This window comes from Actinia tenebrosa, unplaced genomic scaffold (genome assembly GCF_029948245.1).
Source record: "Actinia tenebrosa isolate PJP-AT-01 unplaced genomic scaffold, QUT_ActTen_1.0 PGA_scaffold0__85_contigs__length_37466705, whole genome shotgun sequence".
In the NCBI taxonomy this organism is placed as follows: Eukaryota; Metazoa; Cnidaria; class Anthozoa; order Actiniaria; family Actiniidae; genus Actinia; species Actinia tenebrosa.
The window spans coordinates 8503846-8522787 of NW_028292569.1; the positions used below are offsets into that span (position 1 = coordinate 8503846).

General features: G+C 35.7%; 2 protein-coding genes across 2 annotated transcripts; one reads left to right on the plus strand and one right to left on the minus strand.

The window, feature by feature from the left end:
• Positions 1-144: 144 nt before the first annotated feature.
• LOC116295501 (ubiquitin-like-conjugating enzyme ATG3) lies at positions 145-7384 on the plus strand. The gene is made up of 12 exons (XM_031703332.2): positions 145-286; positions 413-454; positions 1422-1471; positions 2029-2099; positions 2912-3087; positions 3608-3683; positions 3762-3796; positions 4091-4258; positions 4335-4382; positions 5451-5527; positions 5619-5687; positions 6239-7384. Exons 1-12 carry the CDS (start codon positions 209-211, stop codon positions 6318-6320), a joined length of 972 nt encoding a protein of 323 aa, XP_031559192.1. The 5' UTR covers positions 145-208; the 3' UTR covers positions 6321-7384.
• An 876-nt stretch (positions 7385-8260) lies between these two features.
• LOC116295499 (uncharacterized) lies at positions 8261-18209 on the minus strand. The gene is made up of 17 exons (XM_031703326.2): positions 17908-18209; positions 17767-17826; positions 16882-16937; positions 16199-16282; positions 15450-15541; positions 14708-14756; positions 14070-14205; positions 13183-13247; positions 12909-13035; positions 12472-12602; positions 11958-12021; positions 11786-11865; positions 11283-11403; positions 10715-10833; positions 10154-10257; positions 9290-9476; positions 8261-8681 (listed from the first exon to the last, which is right to left on the minus strand). Exons 1-17 carry the CDS (start codon positions 17918-17920, stop codon positions 8592-8594), a joined length of 1578 nt encoding a protein of 525 aa, XP_031559186.1. The 5' UTR covers positions 17921-18209; the 3' UTR covers positions 8261-8591.
• Between the last annotated feature and the right edge of the window lie 733 nt (positions 18210-18942).

An 18942-nucleotide genomic window follows, 5' to 3' on the forward strand; every position in this document is an offset into this window, starting at 1 on the left:
TATTAAATGCGCAATTTCAAAATTATGAGAAAGAAATCGATAAAAAGAAATCGTCAAAAGAAAAAAGACCATTCTATTAAATCAACCTTGTTTTGGGCTCCCTGTTTGTTCCAAGTCAGCGGTATTCATCCAAGCATGCGTGTTCATCCTTGTTCTTTTTATCATATGATTTAAGTACAGTTTGCGTTCTTTCCTGTATTTTTACATCATGGCCATGCAAGATGTCATAAATAAGGTTAAAGGAACAGCACTTGGAGTTGCAGAGTACCTAACTCCCATCCTAAAGGTATTTTTTAGCCTGTGAACTAGATTTCCTGTGAAGAGATCGCTACAATAGCAATCTTAAAGTCGATGTTCCAAAGATTCTATTTCCGGTTAATTAATTAACCAATGTTTTAATGTTTTATTTTAGGAATCCAAATTTAAAGAAACTGGAGTCATTACACCCGAAGAGGTAAGAAACTCTGTAGAATTTAAACCGAAATTGTTGTCGATGCCTGGATCCATGGTTTAAGACTTTGCACTTACACTTTCTAAACGTGAGATTTTGCTATCGAAATGGATTACGCAGTTATATATAGAATATGTTTTATTATAAAGAAAAAATAAAAAATAAAAAATAAGATAAAATAAAAATAATAATAATTAAAAAAAAAGAATTTGAAAGTAGAAAGAATAGGGAGACAGCAAGCGAATCTGTAGTGCGACTTGAAAGTGTTTCTTACTCTATACCTTTAGAAGGTAGTGATATGATGGCTTAATTTCTCAAGAGAAAGGTTTGATCGAGACAATTCAATATTAATGAAACTAGTTTGCTAAAAAAAACCAAAGTGCTTTATTCTTAATTGCCACAACTGTCCTCTCCTTAACAACAACAACTACTTTTATTATATGATTTTAAACATGTTGTTGTCTAATATAAAGGTACTGTTACAGGTTGAATTTTTTAGCTGAGTGCAACAGCATTATGAGAAAAGTTTCATGATTTCAAATTTTAATTCACTTGCATCTGCCATGTTAATGTTGCCTGCTCCCTGTAAATATTGAGCTCTGACAGGGGTATGTCCAAGAAAGTTTCAAGAAGGGTGTTACATTGCCCAATTTTGTCCCAAATTTGTGTGCAACACAAGTATTTTCAGTTGCACAAGTAGAAATTAAGCAGCTCTATTTTTCTTAAAACTTTCTTGTGGCAAAAGCTTTACAAAGTTGGGGGTGTTACACAGTGCAATTCGTTCTGAAATTTGCCTTGCAACACAGTTGCACACGGGTTTTACTATGAAATAGCAATGTAACTGGAGTTGAATTGGACCAATTCTGAATTTTCCCCTCTGTTATATATAGTTTCAAAACAGTTAGTCTAGCTAGTTCAGGAATCTCTGAGGCTTCACTAGTTTCACATCCAGATATGATTTTTTTTAAAGTTTGTTGCTGCTGGAGATCACATTGTTCATCACTGCCCAACATGGCAATGGTTAGTATTATATATGTTTACAAGCCTTGAAATAACAACTGTTCATTGGATAATGTTTGGCCAATATTGGAACTTGTACGGTCAAAGCTTTGTCTTGCCAGTCATTTTGGCCAGTAAATTGAGCCAGAAATGAGGTATTAAAACTAATTTGGCTGGTGATTATAACCAGCAACTGACAAGCCATTATTTAAAAACCTGATATGAGCTAACATTCTTTTTTCTTTATACACCAAGAGCCAGTGCTTATAGAGAGATATTAATGACCTCAATTTTATATATAGTTTCATTTTTCATTTACTTAAATTTACATGCCTTGAAGTCCTGTTATCTCAAATCCTGATTCTCATGTTTCCCATTATCTTGCATCCTGTGTATATATTAGGTCACTAATTTTATCCTGGATATCTCAAACTCCAGTTATTTTAAACCTTTTCCCCTGGACCCAGGACATATTTGAGATAACAGGACAGGACTTTAAATACCATAGATTAGGAAAAAATAAATAATCCATTGTGAAATATTTTCTATTAAGCTATTTTTCGTATTTTTTTCTGAAGGTCAATGGGAGAAGAATCGAGAGTGAAGCCATATTTACCTAAGGACAAGCAATACATCTATACGAGAAATGGTAATTTACTTCTCTTAGCTGAAAAAAGCCATTTACAGTGTGATGGGCCACCTAACTGTGAACACCCATGGTAAGTTGGGTAGCCATGTACAGTTAGGCTCTTTGCACTGTAATCTAACTGGCTAGTATATTTAGTTGCAGTAAAATTTAAAATGTGAATTTTAGAATAAATAAGAAACTAACATCCTAATGTTTTGGACTGCCACATGGTTCAAGTTAAGTATCCTTTTCTCTTCAGGTGTTGGCCATACATTTATACAGGGCTTCTAACAAAATGTGGTAAAAGAGTTCAAATAAATTATGCGGATTTTTTCCCCAGGTCATGCAGAAACAATGGCAAATTTTGCTAGGAGAAATGCGGAATTACATAATAGCATCAACAACTTAACAACGAAACACTTTAAGTGTTCAAGAAATTGCTTACGATTTTTTCTTCATAAATCTACCATTTGTGATCGCTTCTTAGAATTAAGTTTCTCGATATCTCAAATGAAAACTGCCCATAAAAATGCCCTACGATTTGAAAAATTCTAGCTTCAACATTGTTGTTAGCTTGAATACCAGTTTAAAATCTTCACTAGAAAACATAACATTTAAAAAATATATATCAGGAAGTTTTTTCATTTTTGTATTATTTATTTTTAGACCTCCAAAGCATTCTTTTTCGTTGAATTTTTTCATTCTTATTTTTAATTTTTTGACTCAGAAATTTCAGAAATAACTCTTACATATTAAAGTTGGGGCCTTGGACCCTTAGGCCTTAACCCTTACCTTTGCTTAAAAAGTATGTTTTGGGTTTTTATTGTTCATAGTACCATGTTACAAGAGGTGTAAACAAATGGAACACCAAGAAGAAAATGAAGCCATTGTTGAAGAAGATGAAGATGGGGGATGGGTTGACACTCACCACAAGGTGGATCCAAGTGGAAATAAGATTGGTGCTGGTGTACAGGAACAGTTTTCAGAAATGAAACTGGACTCTGATAAGGTATTGTAAATATCCAAGCATACCTTTAGCCATGACTGTATTTATATATTTATTCTATCCCTCACTGTCTCCTTCCTCCACATCTAAGTGTTTTGCATACCATGGTTTGTGGGTGTTGGGAGACATTGATTGTTAGATGGGACTCACTGTTATCCACTATTTGGGGCTCTGAAAGCAAAAATCATTTAACAGGGTTTAATCACTATATTGGCCAGTCAATAATCAATGTCTGACCAACATTGGCACTTGTCTGGCCAAATGCCTCTTGGGCCAGTCCTGTTGACTGAGTGACAATGACTGTTGACATGTTGATCAGTCTGATATATATACAGTCATTGAGCAATCATTATTTATAGCCTTGTATGTAACTTAGATTAATTGATAATGAGTAATTGTAAGTATCCCAAGTCACATAGCTGCATCAGTTATTAAACTTTGCTCTTGTTCCTTCATTGTTTAACTTAAAGATTCCAAAATGTGTCTACCATGCTATCAAATAGCTGAATTTCATCTTTTCCAGGCTTCAAAGCCAGTCGTACCTGTTGCAGATGATGATGATGATGAGGATGAAGATGAAGAAGCTGAAGACATGGAAGGTATTATTAAAAATTCATTTGGTGCAAAATATTCATTCATTTTTTAATGATTTAGTGTCTGTTGTTTGTTTTGAACAGCTTTTGAAGAGAGTGGTATGTTGGAAAATGATGAGGTATTTATTATTTTTATTTTTAATGTCATTGTTAAAAATTATCTGATTGGATGATTATTGATCATTAGCACCCTAACCGACAGAGCAGGCGTGAGCTCAGATGGTTAGTGCTCAGCCTTTAGATCTAGAGGTCCATGTTTCCATCCTCAGGATCTTCACATCTTTTTCGACTTCTCTTTTTTATATAATACATAAGCCCTTGGCTCTGGAGGGCGAAAACTAGTGCTCAGTCATTCATCAGTCATGATGACCTGCCAAATCAGTTTTAAGTTTTCCCCTTTTTTCTCTCGCCAGGCCACATTATCCATCCCAGCTGCTGCAGCCGCTAAACCAGAAGGAGCAGTTAGCTCTGCAGAGTTGGCAAGCGGAGAAGGTATTCTACAGACAAGAACGTATGATATGTATATCACATATGACAAGTACTATCAGACACCACGACTATGGCTCTATGGATACAATGAGGTTAGTAAGCCACCACAGTTCACACAGCCTTTTCAAAGTACTACGGTTAACTGACTGTCCAACCTTTTTTTTTCAGAATCGAAAACCATTAACAGTTGAAGAAATGTATGAAGACATGAGCCAGGTACTAATTTATTTACAGCTCTTGTTGCAAACCTGGATGAAAGGAATATCAATTTTAGTTTAATGATCTCCTTCATCCAAATCAAGAAAAACCTTTGTTGAAAAATGTTTTTAGGATGCAGATTTGATTCTCATGACAACTCTCGGCATGCAAAAAAGCTACTTCTGTGCTCAGAATTCCTGTCGGTGACCCAATAGTCCCTTTCATAGTTCCCTGTGCCATCTTTAAGGGTAGCTGTGCCTTTGCATCAAAGCAAGACAGATGGTGAGCTTTCAATGATAGAGACCCTTTTTTAATACCTTGAACAACTATTCATGACTCTACCATTTCAAGCTCACCATTCGTCTCGCTTCAATGCAAAGGCAGGGCTACCTTTGAAGATGGCCAAGGGAGCTATGAAAGGGACTATTTACTTGAACGTAGATTGTGGACCCCTGACTACACAACATGTTGGTCCTAGCTTACCGAGTGAAATTAAAAGCTCAAGAGATTACCAGTGCTTTTAAAAAATGTCAAATGCAAAATGTCACCATCTTCTATTTCTACAATGAAAGTCCCCTCGTAGTATGTGATAACTACTTACTGGCATAAAAATAAGATTTCGATTATTCTAGGGACTGTAGTTACACAATATCATAGTATAATATCAGTAGTACATAATATCAAATTCATGAACAACTCCTTACAGCAAACTCTCCTCCAGGGGACCTTGGGATGATTGCATTCGTTATGATGTGATACACTCAACTGGAGAATCGTTGTTGGGTTCAGAAACATAGAATATAGAAGCTGAGACCGAAATGGCACATGGGAAGTATGTTAATTAGATGCATGCTGTGACCAACGACCTGTGGCATCATCCACTGTTTTTAATATGCGTTTGGCATTCTAAACCGACTGCATGGATTGAGCAAATGAATAAATTATAATATAATTATGTCATTTCCCATGTGCCATTTCGCTCTCAGCTTTTATGTTCTATGTTTCTGAACCCGACAACGATTCTTCAATTGAGTGTATATCTTCGGACTATTCAATACAAGGGCTTATTTTGGTTCTTATTCACAGGATCATGCCAAGAAGACAGTAACAATAGAAGCACATCCTCACTTACCAATGACCATGGCATCTGTTCACCCTTGTCGGTATGTAAAAACGGTCTACCATCTAATAGTTGTGAATCAATCAATGCATAGTGCCTTGACTCTTATTGGATGACGTTTTTTTGATTGACAGGCATGCTGACGTCATGAAAAAGATTATTCAAACAGTGGCAGATGGAGGAGGAGAACTTGGAGTTCATATGTATCCTAAACAATACTGCAGGACACTTATGATATCTTAGTTCAGTCTGTTGTAAAAGATATTGATATCATTCGGCTAAAATCCAGAAAAATTCATTGTAACCTTGAATTACCCTCCCTTAGCATAAGAAAATTTCTTTCCTACGAAATAGTGACAAAAAGTGTGAAATGGAACCTCCTAATAACGTATTAATGCAATCCTCGGCAAAACAAGCAACCAAATTCGATCGAATGTTATTGAATATTATGAAAAAAGGTCTGAGCTGATCCAAGTCAGAGCACGGCTAACTCACAGATGGAACTGGTTCTGAAAAAACCCCTCTAACTAAGTCAGGGCACGGCTTAACACACTAAATTCCAATAATCTGTGGGTTGGGTTTTGCAGAGGAAGCAAGACCAACTCGCATGGGATGCGGACTCCAGGAACAGTCGAATCCTGTACTCCATAGGAGAGGCAAGTGCTGACCAACCAGAGATCGTGGCTGTTTGCATATGAGAGCTTTTTCCTTGCTTCATCATAACTGCTTATTATTCCCTTAACTATTTGATCAGGTATCTATTGATTTTCCTAAAGTTCGTCCAAGCGGTCATTCCAACCATAGAATATGATTATACACGACATTTCACCATGTGATCTGTGACGTCACTGGACAGGGAAGTCGGCTGAATGAATCCAATTCTGTATTAGGAATTACATGTCATGTAAGAGACCTTAACTTGTTTCTGTGACCCACAAAATCACCAAACCCTGCAAATTTGAGGAATTTTGGTTTCTGCTTGTCAAATTTGCAACAGTCAGAGTTAGTAGATTTTGGGATTTAGGTCTGGGACGGCTTATGAATATTACAGTGCGACTACATTAACCAAGACCACATCCCCCCCTGTTTCTTGTTCACTCCTGTTCATACGCACAAACGTAAGAAAAATTTATGCTCTTAAAAGAAAAAATGTGAAAATTTGTGATTCTATTGTTTCAATACTCAGTCGCGATTGGCTAATTTGTATAAAAATTTGTCTGGGTGGTCTTGGTTGTTGTAGTCGCACCGTAATGAGATCACAGAAACACGAAAAAGGAATCTTTAAGAAAGAAGAAATGTCTCTGTATTTAGTCATTATTGGTTGATTGATTTTTTGTACTCGGTTCCTGACTCAGTTGTCATGAAGGAAATGTTTAATCTCGTTCTAAGAGCCGTTATTTCTTCTTTAATTTTTCGAGCATGCGCAGTAAAAATAACGGCTCTGGGAACGAGCCTTGGGAAATGCTTGATACTTGCGTCTGGATTTGCGTTTGCGTGGCTGCGTCCCACCTTAAGTAAAAACAGACTTGAAATATCGACTCTTATCTAGACAGCAGTTTTGAGTTCGTTTTGCTTGAATCATTCTAAGCCCAACAAATGTGCATAAAAAGACTATAGAATGGAGAAAATTGAGAAATCTCTTGAATTGTAACTTAGGACACCAACTATATAATAGTAAAAATGAAAAGGTAAATTATACACCGTGAAAAGATGAAAAAAGTAAGTAAGTTTTTTCATCTTTTCACGGTGTATAATTTACCTTTTCATTTTTACTGTTTCATTAGAAACACCGACGCAGCTCACACTAGTTTTTAGCTAGTTATATCTTTTTACAACTATATAATACTGTGGAAATGAAAAATGTATTTTAAAAAGAAATATAAAAAATATAGTGCTTTTAGTAACAGTGTGGTTTTTTGTTTTGTTTGAATTGTTTCGCACTTGTGGACATGTTTTTTCGTGGTCCATTTGCCTGGAATATACCTTTTCGACTTGGGTGAAATGTTTCGCATCTCAAACCACATATCATTCCTTTAATTACCTATTACTATCACATTACCTATCCTTTACCAGCGCGAACTGCATTATGCATGGTTGATGTGAATGCTATCAACTCAACTGGTTACAACAATATGAAATTTTCTCAAACTTTGTCTGCGCATTCATGCCTAATTTTTCTATGCTGACATTGTTTGGCATTTGAATACCGTTCTTCCAAGCTTGGTATGCAACGAAATAATTCAACCTTTTTTAAAATATAGCTGTCCACGTTTCAAAATTTTCACGTAGAGGAAAGCAGAACCTGAAAATGTTTGATTCTAGGAGCAATGACACGTGATTGGAAAACATTTTTCTTCTATCGCACTTTGCTAAATGTTTTAAAAAAAATATGCATTGTGACGTATGTTCACGTCATCAATTATATCAATGACGTCTTAATCACTAAGTGACCACGCACTAATTTGAGAACCGATTTTCAGAACGGTTTATGCTTTCAATTTTAATGGAGATAAAGAGAAATGTGTGATAGCCAGTCAAAAGCAACTTCATTTGCCGTTTCCTTATTGCATTATATCAGTTCCTCAATGAACAGCTTGCTTTTAGTTCAGTACATGACGCGCGCGCAATTACCAAGGTAAAGTTTTGCTCACCCTGTTTTTGCGCACAAGCAAAAAATAAATGGTGACGTCATTCGATAATCCACTGTCAATAACACAATTAGTGATGTCATAGTTAAATATATCAGATAATTATTTTCATAATAAGAAACTAAAGATAAAGAATAACAAATTTATCGGTTTGATTTGTTTTACAGTGTACGCGTACATTTACATTCATATCATCAAAGATCGCAATGCTGTAAGTTCAACAATTTTGCAGGCACTACATACAAGAGTGACATAGTTGTGTTTGAATTGTTCTACCGCTCAAATAGAACAATATACGATGAAATACCAATGACCTTATGACGTACAAAGATCAGAATAATTCTAATTCGCTTTCATTTTACACAGATACATGATGAAAAAGTAGTCAACAGAATGCGTTTCGGTTGTAAAATGTATTCACAAAAATAATGTAAAAATCCTAAAAAGAAACCATGTTCATTACTCTGATGAGTCACTATCGGATTCTTTTGTCTTCTCCTTCTCTTTCTTCTTCTTCTTTTTCTTCTTCTTTTCTTTTTTCTCTTCCTCCTGAGTTAAGAATAACCATGTAGTTAACAAAAAAAAGCTATTTCGGAAGATGTTGGAAAATTTAACCTATGAGACCCCTCGAAATTTGATTGACGGATAACGAAAACCCCAAGGTGTCTGTTCTATGGTTCGAAGGTTTTTTCTCTACGTTCTCCGGTCCCCCCCCCAAATCAACTTTCCAATTCCAGTTTGGTCATGCAACAAGTGCTACAGTTTTTGTTAGTCTGGTAAAGGTCGATAGATTAATTTACTATGCAAGTAGAGTTGTTTCTCTCCTGTGCTTCTACGAGTTCTCCGATTTTCCTAAATTCCAATTCGATCATGAGGACTACAGGTTTGTAAGCCACTGCCATTTAGAGACCCTTAGCATCGTGTTTACCGCTGACCGCTAGGAACCAAGCCCAGAAAAACGCCTGCAAACACGGAGGAACACTGGCATCAAAGAAATTCAATATGGCCACTCTTCCAGCAACGACTTCGTTACTATATGAGGCCTTGCTAAATGTTGAAAGTTTGACGGAAAACACCTGACGTGGTACTGCAGTATGAGGTTTGCGGTGCTAACAAGAACGTCGTGCTAAAGGTCTCTACTCTCTTTAGACATTTACCTCGCTTTCTTCTTTGTCCTTAGATTTTCGTTTCTCTTTCTTGGCTTTCTTCTTTTCCTTCTTCGAAGGAGTAGCAGCTTCTTCAGAGCTTTCATCTTCTGACCTTTTGCGCTTTTTAGCTTCTTCAGCTGGTTCTTGTCTTGGCGTTTCTGGCGCTTCCTCGGATTTGGATTTTTTCTTAGTACTACTGTATAATAATGATAAAATAACAGATTCAGGTTTTGCATCCAATGAATGGGTCAGTCAATCGGTAAAAAATTACAATTGCTGTTCTCTTGTGAAAAGACTTGGTCGAGTTGGCATCGCAATGCACTGTTGTAGAGGACCAAATAGACGCTATCTTGAATAGACCAGTTTCGAATTCCAAATTACCGCTGTGTTCCTTGATTACAGACTCATTTGCACAGGGTTAGCCTCGTATCAGTGTTTAAATATTCACAAATACCAACGGTAAAGTAAAGAATACACAACTTCAACAATACAAATACTTTGAAACTCGACGGACCTTGACTGGAACACGTGAATATTCTGCACAAACTCGAGGCTAACCCTGTGCAAATGAGTCTGTAATCAAGAAACACAGCGGTAATTTGGAATTCGAAACGGGTCTATTGAAATTTGTCCCCTAAAACAGTCCCACAATGCACTGCAATGCCAACTCGACCTAGTCTTTTCCTCAACCTCAATGACAAATAGCCTATCACAATCTGACCCGTTCCAAACCTTACCCATTCTTCCCTAAATACCACTTCTCGCTGCTCCTCAACCCCGTGACAGAATGGCACATAGTTACCCTTGATTGCTTTGACTCAGCTCTAGCCATAAACGTAAACCAAAAGCGTCAATCTTCACCATCTATTTTACCTTAGATCAGGGTGTTCTGCATTCCACGCTTCGGGTGTCTTTTCATTTGGTTTACCAAACTTGTCCAGTTTACCTTCCAGGATCAATTGTTTCTTTTTCAAAGCCTGAGTATGGAAAAGAAAAACCCGAGTTAATACTCCCAAGTAAATGGAGAAACTCATCGCTAGCTTGCCAACACAATACCAAAGACTTTACATCATCGTGCTGTAAGTATCGCTAGTCAGTGCGCAATAACTTTTCTTTGTTGCACAAAGCAGAAGCCCGTTTTAATTTTTTTTATTGCCCACATTTTCAAATCTTTAAATAGTGTCAGGGTTAAGGTTAGCTTTAATGTCCAGTTTAGAAAGGTTATTTAGGATTCCAACGTCTTGGGACGTATTTTCAATACCGCCTCATTGTATCTCATTTTCTTTCTAAACAAAACAAGATTTTCACGAATAAATACTTTTCTACTCTGCATCGCAGAATTTCCATCCTATTTATAATTTTGATCATTGACCTAAGGCCCACATCTTTTCATGCATGTTTGAGAAGGAGAAGGAAAGTATAATATCAACATACCTTTGGGCCAAGACCCCATTTTCGTGGATACGTGTCTCTCTCCATTATAACACGTTTGATTTTAGCAACAACTCCGTGATCACATGTTGACATCACAGCTGTAGTCATCAGTGCTATACCTGATAGATTGAGAAATTACGTTTTGAAAATATTTCACAAAAATGATGGTAAGCTGTATAAAATAAGCAAGGGGGCCAAGTGTGTTAGGTAGCAAGGATGGAGTGAAGGGTGGTGGTCATGTATTAGATCCTATATGTGAGTAGGGTTGCTTGTTGGCTCTCTTCGTGTTTTGTCAGTTCTTCTCCGCGTTCTTCCGAGGGCTTGCCTCTTATGAATGCGACCCGGATTCAAGTGCCGCCAAGCTAAGTGTCGTATGTGAGTAGAGTTGTTTGTTGGTTCTCTCCTGTCCTTCGAGGGTTTTTCTACAGGTCCTCCGATTTTCCTCCCTCCTCAAATATCAACTTCTAAATTCCACTTCGATCATGGAATGGGGCCACAGGTTTGTTAGCCACTGGCTACTGAGTGCTACCCTATTAAAACAAGAACAATTTATTCGATTTTATTTTACCTAATGCAATGGCCTCGCCTTTGGTGGTCATGATCACAATCTGTTCGTTCATTTCAATACCAGATTCATATCGCAGTAGACCAGGAATCATCAGCTTGGCACCATAACAAATAGCATTGACCTGGAAAGAAATAAGATAAATACATTAGAAATAACATAACGAGGTGATGATAATAAGGGTTACATCTGGAGAGGGGGGACAGAGGACAGAGAAGAAAGCAGAGAGGAAAGAGAAAAGAGAAAAGTGGAATGAAAAGAAGTAATAATAAAGATAGTTAAATCAGGGGACAGAAGATAGAAGACACGAAAGAGAGAAGACACAGAAGAGAGAAGAGATGGAAGAGAGAATAGAAGAAGCTGGGATAAGAGAAAAAAGTGATAATAATTTTGGGTAACTCAGGAGAGGTGGGAAAAGACGAAAAGAAAGAGAAGAGAAAATAAGAATAAAAAGAATAAAAAGGGGAGCGAGAGAAAAAAACAACAGCAGACTTAGTAGTACTTACAGCACTATCCTTTACAACCAATCGTTTATGTGAAGTTAACAAGGCTTCTAATGGCTGAATACATCTGCGCAAGTATGTCTCTAAAAATGGACAAGATAATGTATCAGGGATTTGGAAGTACTGCATTTTAATTCATTTTTTTATGTGTACGATATACTGTCATAAAACGTACCATCTCTTGAGTTATCATATAGGTACTGTGCATCAAGGATGTCGTGCATAGTGGACATCTTCTCCTAAACAAGAGGAAATAAGTTTACCAATTTAGTAAAATTTTAGACTTGAATATAAAGTTTTGCGTGCTCTGAGACAGTGATTATGGCAAAAATCTTGAAGACCTGTGGCTCACCAATTCACCAATAATAACTTGATGTCCTTCAGCAAATAATGGTTAAATCATACAAAGTTATTTCATAAACATTGCACCTCCAGAGATACAGTAACGCTTATGAAAAAGTCTTGAAATAACATAAAGGACATTTCTGCTGACAAGCTTGTATTTTTAGCCCTGCAATATTGTGCAGTATGTGTGCAGAACAAGTAAGATACAGTAGCTACTGTAGAAACCAGACAAGCAAGAGGAAAAGCCTGAATTGAGCTGGAATGACTAGAGGCAGTGCAATGTCAATGCACTTTGGTCACCCATGCACAATTTATCAGCAGGTCAACTGAAACAAGCTGCTTACATTTTCAGACTGAATGCCAGATCTGACTCTTCTCAATTCTTGCATGTGAGCTCCAATACCCAGAAGAAAACCAATATGAACACAGAGAGTCCTGATGTAGGTACCAGCTTCGCAGCTCACCCAGAACACACCTGAAATCACCAAAATGCAATACTGAGTCCAAAATACAAGAAGTGTCAGGACTTCCTACATATTTCATTTCAAAAACAACAGACCCTTTCAGCTTGTGAGTAATGTTTACTTATTTCAGACCATGAGTCATTCCCTTGAATATGATTTCTTTGTTCAATGGTTGTCAGAGCATGTGAAGACACGAAAATATAGATACAACTCAAGCAAAGGTCCTTATTCTCAAGAAAATGACATTTAGTCTGAAATTGGAATTTTAAAATAATACACTCAAGTCGTACTCTGGAAGCAAAGAAAGTTTATCGCACCTAAATGTCGATCTTTGTCAAACTCAAGAAGTTTGCTTTCATAAATGGTTCTGATCCTCAGTTGTCTTTTAACAGCAGATATCAGAGGTGGTCTTTGGAAGAGGGCTCCAGTTAAAGTCTCTAGGGTCTGTAAAAATAGTCGCAAGCATTTATCAGTAAAATATACCACTGATTCCTTTGTTACTTCACCTGTATAGGCTTAAAGAAGTTTGTTTGATAAAAAAAACTTATAACTAAAATTTTATTCAAATATCAGAAAAAACTGCAGCCTTACCCTAGCTAATTCCTCCTGACCTTCTATTGCACTATGAAGTCTTACCACACACACATATTCCTTTCCTAGATAAGATATAAATAAAAACATCAGCATAAATATGTACCTGAAACAGCTAGTTAAGACTGGGATCATAATAATACGCAAAATTGGACCAAAAAAGTATATTCAAGATTTCAATGATTTGCAGGACTCACACCTTGAATTGCCAATGGCCGTTATGATGTGAAATAATTTGACTATACTGAGGTACATGACTTTGGTTAATAATTGATAGTTAAAACTACTTTGAGATATATATATATATATTAGCACCTGATTTCTATATTTATATATACTATTTTTTTGCAAAATATTTGTAAATTTTTTAAGAGGTGCGGAATATATCTGAAATGTAATGTGTAATGTAATGAATTTTGGACAAACTTTTTGCAATATAGGGACTGGAATTATCAAACTGAATAGAAAATCTCTGAGATGAATAGTACAAATTCTAATACCTGCAGCAAGCACGGTTAGGAAAGACCCTCAGACTTTTGAACACACACAATCATAAAATGAGTGTAATGATTTCGAAAACTATGCCATTTTAGATGAATACATGTATATCTTGAATGCTAGAGAACATAAGTTTCTTTATTATTTTATAAATTAGAAATAAAACAGTTTTCTGTTTTAGATGCTCTAATCTAGACACTTGGAATGGTGAGAGAACATGAGAGAAGCTGTAAACCACTACGCTTCCAACACTTCTCTTATCTTCTCTTTTTCCTTTTCTCACTGGACTCTGAATATGACATCCACTCAGGTTGTCGAAACGTCATTCACCACCAACAGCAGTCACACCAACACACCCGGACAATCAAATATCTAGGATTGTAGGTTACCTGCTCCTTGCTGTGATTTGACAAGTCTTGTAGCTCTGTCAATACAGACAATCAGACAGCCTGTGACTTTAGGATCAAGAGTTCCACTATGTCCTGTTTTCTCTACACGCAGGATTCTTTTCAACCATGCTACTACCTGAAATTGGCAAAGAAAATTATGAAACCGGGACAACCTCATGCTCATAACTGCCAGATCACTTGTAAACTTATAAAGAGCAGTAAAACCAGAGTACCTAGGAAAAACCCTTGGTAAGGAAGTGAAAAAACAGACAGACTCAATTTTAAAATATAGTTTACTGTCTACAGGGGTTAATGACAAGTTAGGCAATCCTTTGTACCCAAGGCTAATGTTTTACCCCTATATATGTCACCTGCACCCTTTTCTTTCTTAATGAAGATATATTTGTATCATGTGCATTTTGTGTAAAGTTGTAAGTAGAAACAAATATAGACATTGAAAAGTCAGAAGCAGGGAAAATAATCCAAGACCCATGATTAATAAGAATAAGAATATAATATAATAATGTTTTGGAAAATTCTCCATGTTTGGCCAAAACACTGCAACTTCACACTTTGGCAAAATCTTCTTTTATTTAATATTTCTACCCTCTAAATATTCCAGTTTATCAAGTATTTACCTCATGTGAAGAGGGATTTGCTGGCTTATCCAGATTGATAAAACCACTCCTACAAAAATAATAACAATAATAATAAATTTAATAATAATAATAAATTTAATAATAATAATAAATTTAATAATAATAATAAATTTAATAATAATAATAAATTTAATAATAATAATAAATTTAATAATAATAATAAATTTAATAATAATAATAAATTTAATAATAATAATAAATTTAATAATAATAATAAATTTAATAATAATAATAAATTTAATAATAATAATAAATTTAATAATAATAATAAATTTAATAATAATATGGCATACATAGAGGATATTACATGGGCGCGCAAAGATACCAAATTTATATTCGAGTGTTGAAAAGATCTCTCACAAGTGAGCGCAGCGAACGAGTGAGAGATTTTCAACACGAGAAGATAAATTTCGTATCTCCAAGTGCCCATGTAATATTCTGTTTATTATATAATTATCAATGAAAGTATGTTGTGGCTTTTTCAGGCAATTCTTTCCGTGTATTTTTGAATAGCCATCGCAATGGTGTTATTTTCACACGTGAAAATAACATGTTATTTTCACGTGTGAAGATATCAATTTTTCGAAATAGAGAAAAATAGATATTTCATTGGTAATTATATAATAAAAATTAATATTAGAATGAGTATATATTATAAAGTGTAATGCCATAACCAAATTGATAAAGCTAATAAGATCATGTATTGAGCTAAAATACTTACGAAATATAATCCTTTATGTCTCTTTTTAGTGGCGAACAACCATTAGGTAAAGGAGTGAAATGACCAGTACGAACATTCAGCTTGTCATAATTCTATATCGTAGTTCAATGATAGTTTAGTTTTAACTGGTAATCCAAATAAGACAGATCGGAGGAATATGTGTTCAACTACCATGTAATAAGGCTAGGGGTGGATTCCTAGGGGCATTCCCTATAAACTAAACCATTATTGATTCTTTAAACGTTAACTTCAGTTGATTTGGATTTTTACATTGTGTCAGTCAAAGAATAGGCCATTTGCAACAAACAGTCACCTAATGATATATGACTTTGATAACGAATCAATTCAGCTCAAGGTCCCTTGGTGAAGGCTCTCTGGATGGCAAACAAATTTTAAACTGCTTCGTATCTTGAAATCAAAAGTATCTCATAAGGGAAAAAAGTATTTTTGAAAAGGTTTTCAATACAATATTAGTAATCCAGCAAAAAATCTTTAAATAAAGGAAATCCATTTTTTTTTTAATCCAGTAACAGTCACGTGTCAATCTATTACAAAAGGTCTATTAGGGAGCAGAGCATAAATAAATAAATGAATAGATACAGTATCCCTCTGCATGTAGCTCAACACAATTTCATAATGATTGTTTTAAATGTGAAGAGTCAAGATCCTAAGGGATTAAGGGAGAGGGAGGGAAAGAAGAGAGGAACAATCTGGGAGTAAGAACGGAGCAAGCATTGTATGTACAGTACCTTAAGTAGCAGAGGCCACTTTGATGTGTCCAGTGCAGGAGTGGTGGAAGATGGTTTTAGGTGATAATCTCCATTAGTCTGTTCCTTAGCATGATGATAAACAAAATTTCAATTAAAAAAATATCTTGTGACAAAATCCAAATTCTAAAGAATCCTCAGAACAAATTGAGGCAAATAATATCATACCATCATTATTTTATTCTACTTTACTTCACATTTATATGACTGCAATTTTCAATATTGTGCAAACTCCTTAGCTCCAAGTTGCACTCTGGAATTGGTTTTTTCAGTGCGGCCAGTCAAGAATATGACTGATTAGGTTAATTGATTGACGGAGACACAGAGTTTGCATGTTTATAAATTGCAGTAAGTACTGCTATTTTCAATATTGTGCAAACTTCTTAAATGCTAGTTGCCTGTTGGAATTTGGTTTTTAACTGCCGCCAGTTAGTCAAAAATATTATAAAGATAAAGACTGCTTCACGGAAATAAAAAACTAAATTTCAGAGAGCAACTACCAAGTTCGCATAACATAGAAGCTTCAGTAAGCTTGGATACTTATCATATCACAGTGCAACCATGCATTATTCTCTGTCTACAGATTGCTAAGGTCAATTCACAGTACGGTTTTAACAGTATGTACTGTATGTGAGAGTGAGTTAGAAGTCAATTTTCCCACTAACCTCTGGGAGACCTGTGTCACCCTCACTCTTCCTCTTTTTGGATTTCTTTGGAGTTCCTATGTTTTCAACATCAAATGAGAACTGGTCAACATTGATGATGAACTTATATAGTCAAGTGAAGGTATTTTTTTAACCATATATATATTATATATTAAACAATGCCATGACCAATTCTTTTTGAAGTGTCCATTTGGCATTTAGATCAATGTAACATTAAATTTTGGTATCTACCTTTGGTAAAACTAGCCAGGCAACTTTATCAGAATTTGTTTATAACTCTTTTCATTGCTACATGCTGATCGAGACAACAGTCGCGGCAGGGAAATTGAGCAACACACTTCTGTCAATCAAATTAATTGGTCAACACCTTTATATTCTCTGATTCGCGGCAGCATATTACCCTATTTCCCTGTTACGACTGTTGTCTCAATCAGCGCATAGCACTGAAAAGAGTGGTAACAAAGTGAGCATCTTAGGACTTGAACGAGTAAAGGAAACTTTCAACAGAAAATCTTTATCCAATTTCGGAATCGTAATTAATTAATAACAAAAACAACAATAAGAACAAAAATATCTGTATATAATTTCTTAGGAAAGTGCTTTGGTTATGTTCGGTAAATACACGCACGTGCTAGTTTATTGTATGCATATTTACGCGCTTCGAATGCAACTTTATATTACGATAACAGTGAAGAAAAAGGGTCTAGAACACAAAATAAAGGCTAAAAAACATGATTATTTATATTAACTGTTATGTATCTGGAGAGTAAGGGTATTCAATGATGGTTAGTGAGGTAGCTTTTTGTATCAGAAACCATAAAGCTTTGCGATACATGCACAACATAAGAACCTCATGGCGCTCTCATAACAACGTCATAAAAATACCTGTTTCACTATCGTCTGTCTTGGTTTTATCCTTCTTGTGCTTCTTACGGGCCTTTTCTCCTAAGAAACAATAGAAATATTGATGAAAAAAACCAAGATGAGGAATAAATCGCTCATTTTTCTGCAGTAAATTCAGCTCACCTTCGTCCGCCATGTTTCTCCACGTGCTTGAACGAACACTCGTCTCCAGGTATTATCATTTGCACCACAGGGATACCATGGTTGGAAAAACATGACAAAAGCCAAGAGACCTAATAAGATCTGTTATAGCTTTAGTTCTTGATGGCTTAAGGTGATCGGGGACTAACAAAGTGGAAGAAAATTTTCACTGTCTAAGACAGAATGGCTTTGAAGAGTGTGCCGAAGTGGGATTTAAAATGGGATCTACTATTGCCTACAGAGGAATTCGAGAAAAACGCCAAATGTTGAAGATGAAAGTTATCTTTGCAGTCATATAGCCATAAAGGGATCAAAATAATTTATTTTTAGGTAGCTGGAAAAAGGTAATTGTAGGTTCACCCGGCGTCCCCCTCAGACAAGTCACGAAATTCGAAACATGCCGGCAATCACAAATGTAGATATTCGCATCTCATTTACTTTGTGATAAAGTTAAGTTATTAATTTTAATCCATCAGAAAATCCATACTCTATATTGATTGATGCAGCCTATTGAATCCACTATGAATGAGTACTGCACCTGTGGCATGGTATCCAGCTGGATGTCACTAGCTTCTAGATCTTTCCATCCAGATATCAAAAAACATCCCTTACTCAGTCTAATTATGCGTTTTGTGTGACGAAGTGTAGTCCTCGTCATAAAGGAATCAATATACTACCACATTGAGACAATAATCGTTCTGGTAGAGTCGCAAAATCTGGCCTAAATTTTGATAGCTCAAAGAAAGTGCATAAGTTGGAAGTCTAACTTCCCTTGGACAATAATTGAACCTTTTGGACAATAATTTGTTCGAAATATATTTAAAATATCATGGGAAGCATGTTGGAAGTTAGTATGAAGCGTGCATGTTTGGGATTTAAGTGAATGTTGGAAATATGTTGGTTGGAAGTGCCCAAAACTAAATCATAAAAACTATCTTGGAAGTTCTGGAGGGATACTGGAAACATGTTGGAAGTCGAAACTTCGAACATATTTCCAACATCTCAAATCGATATATT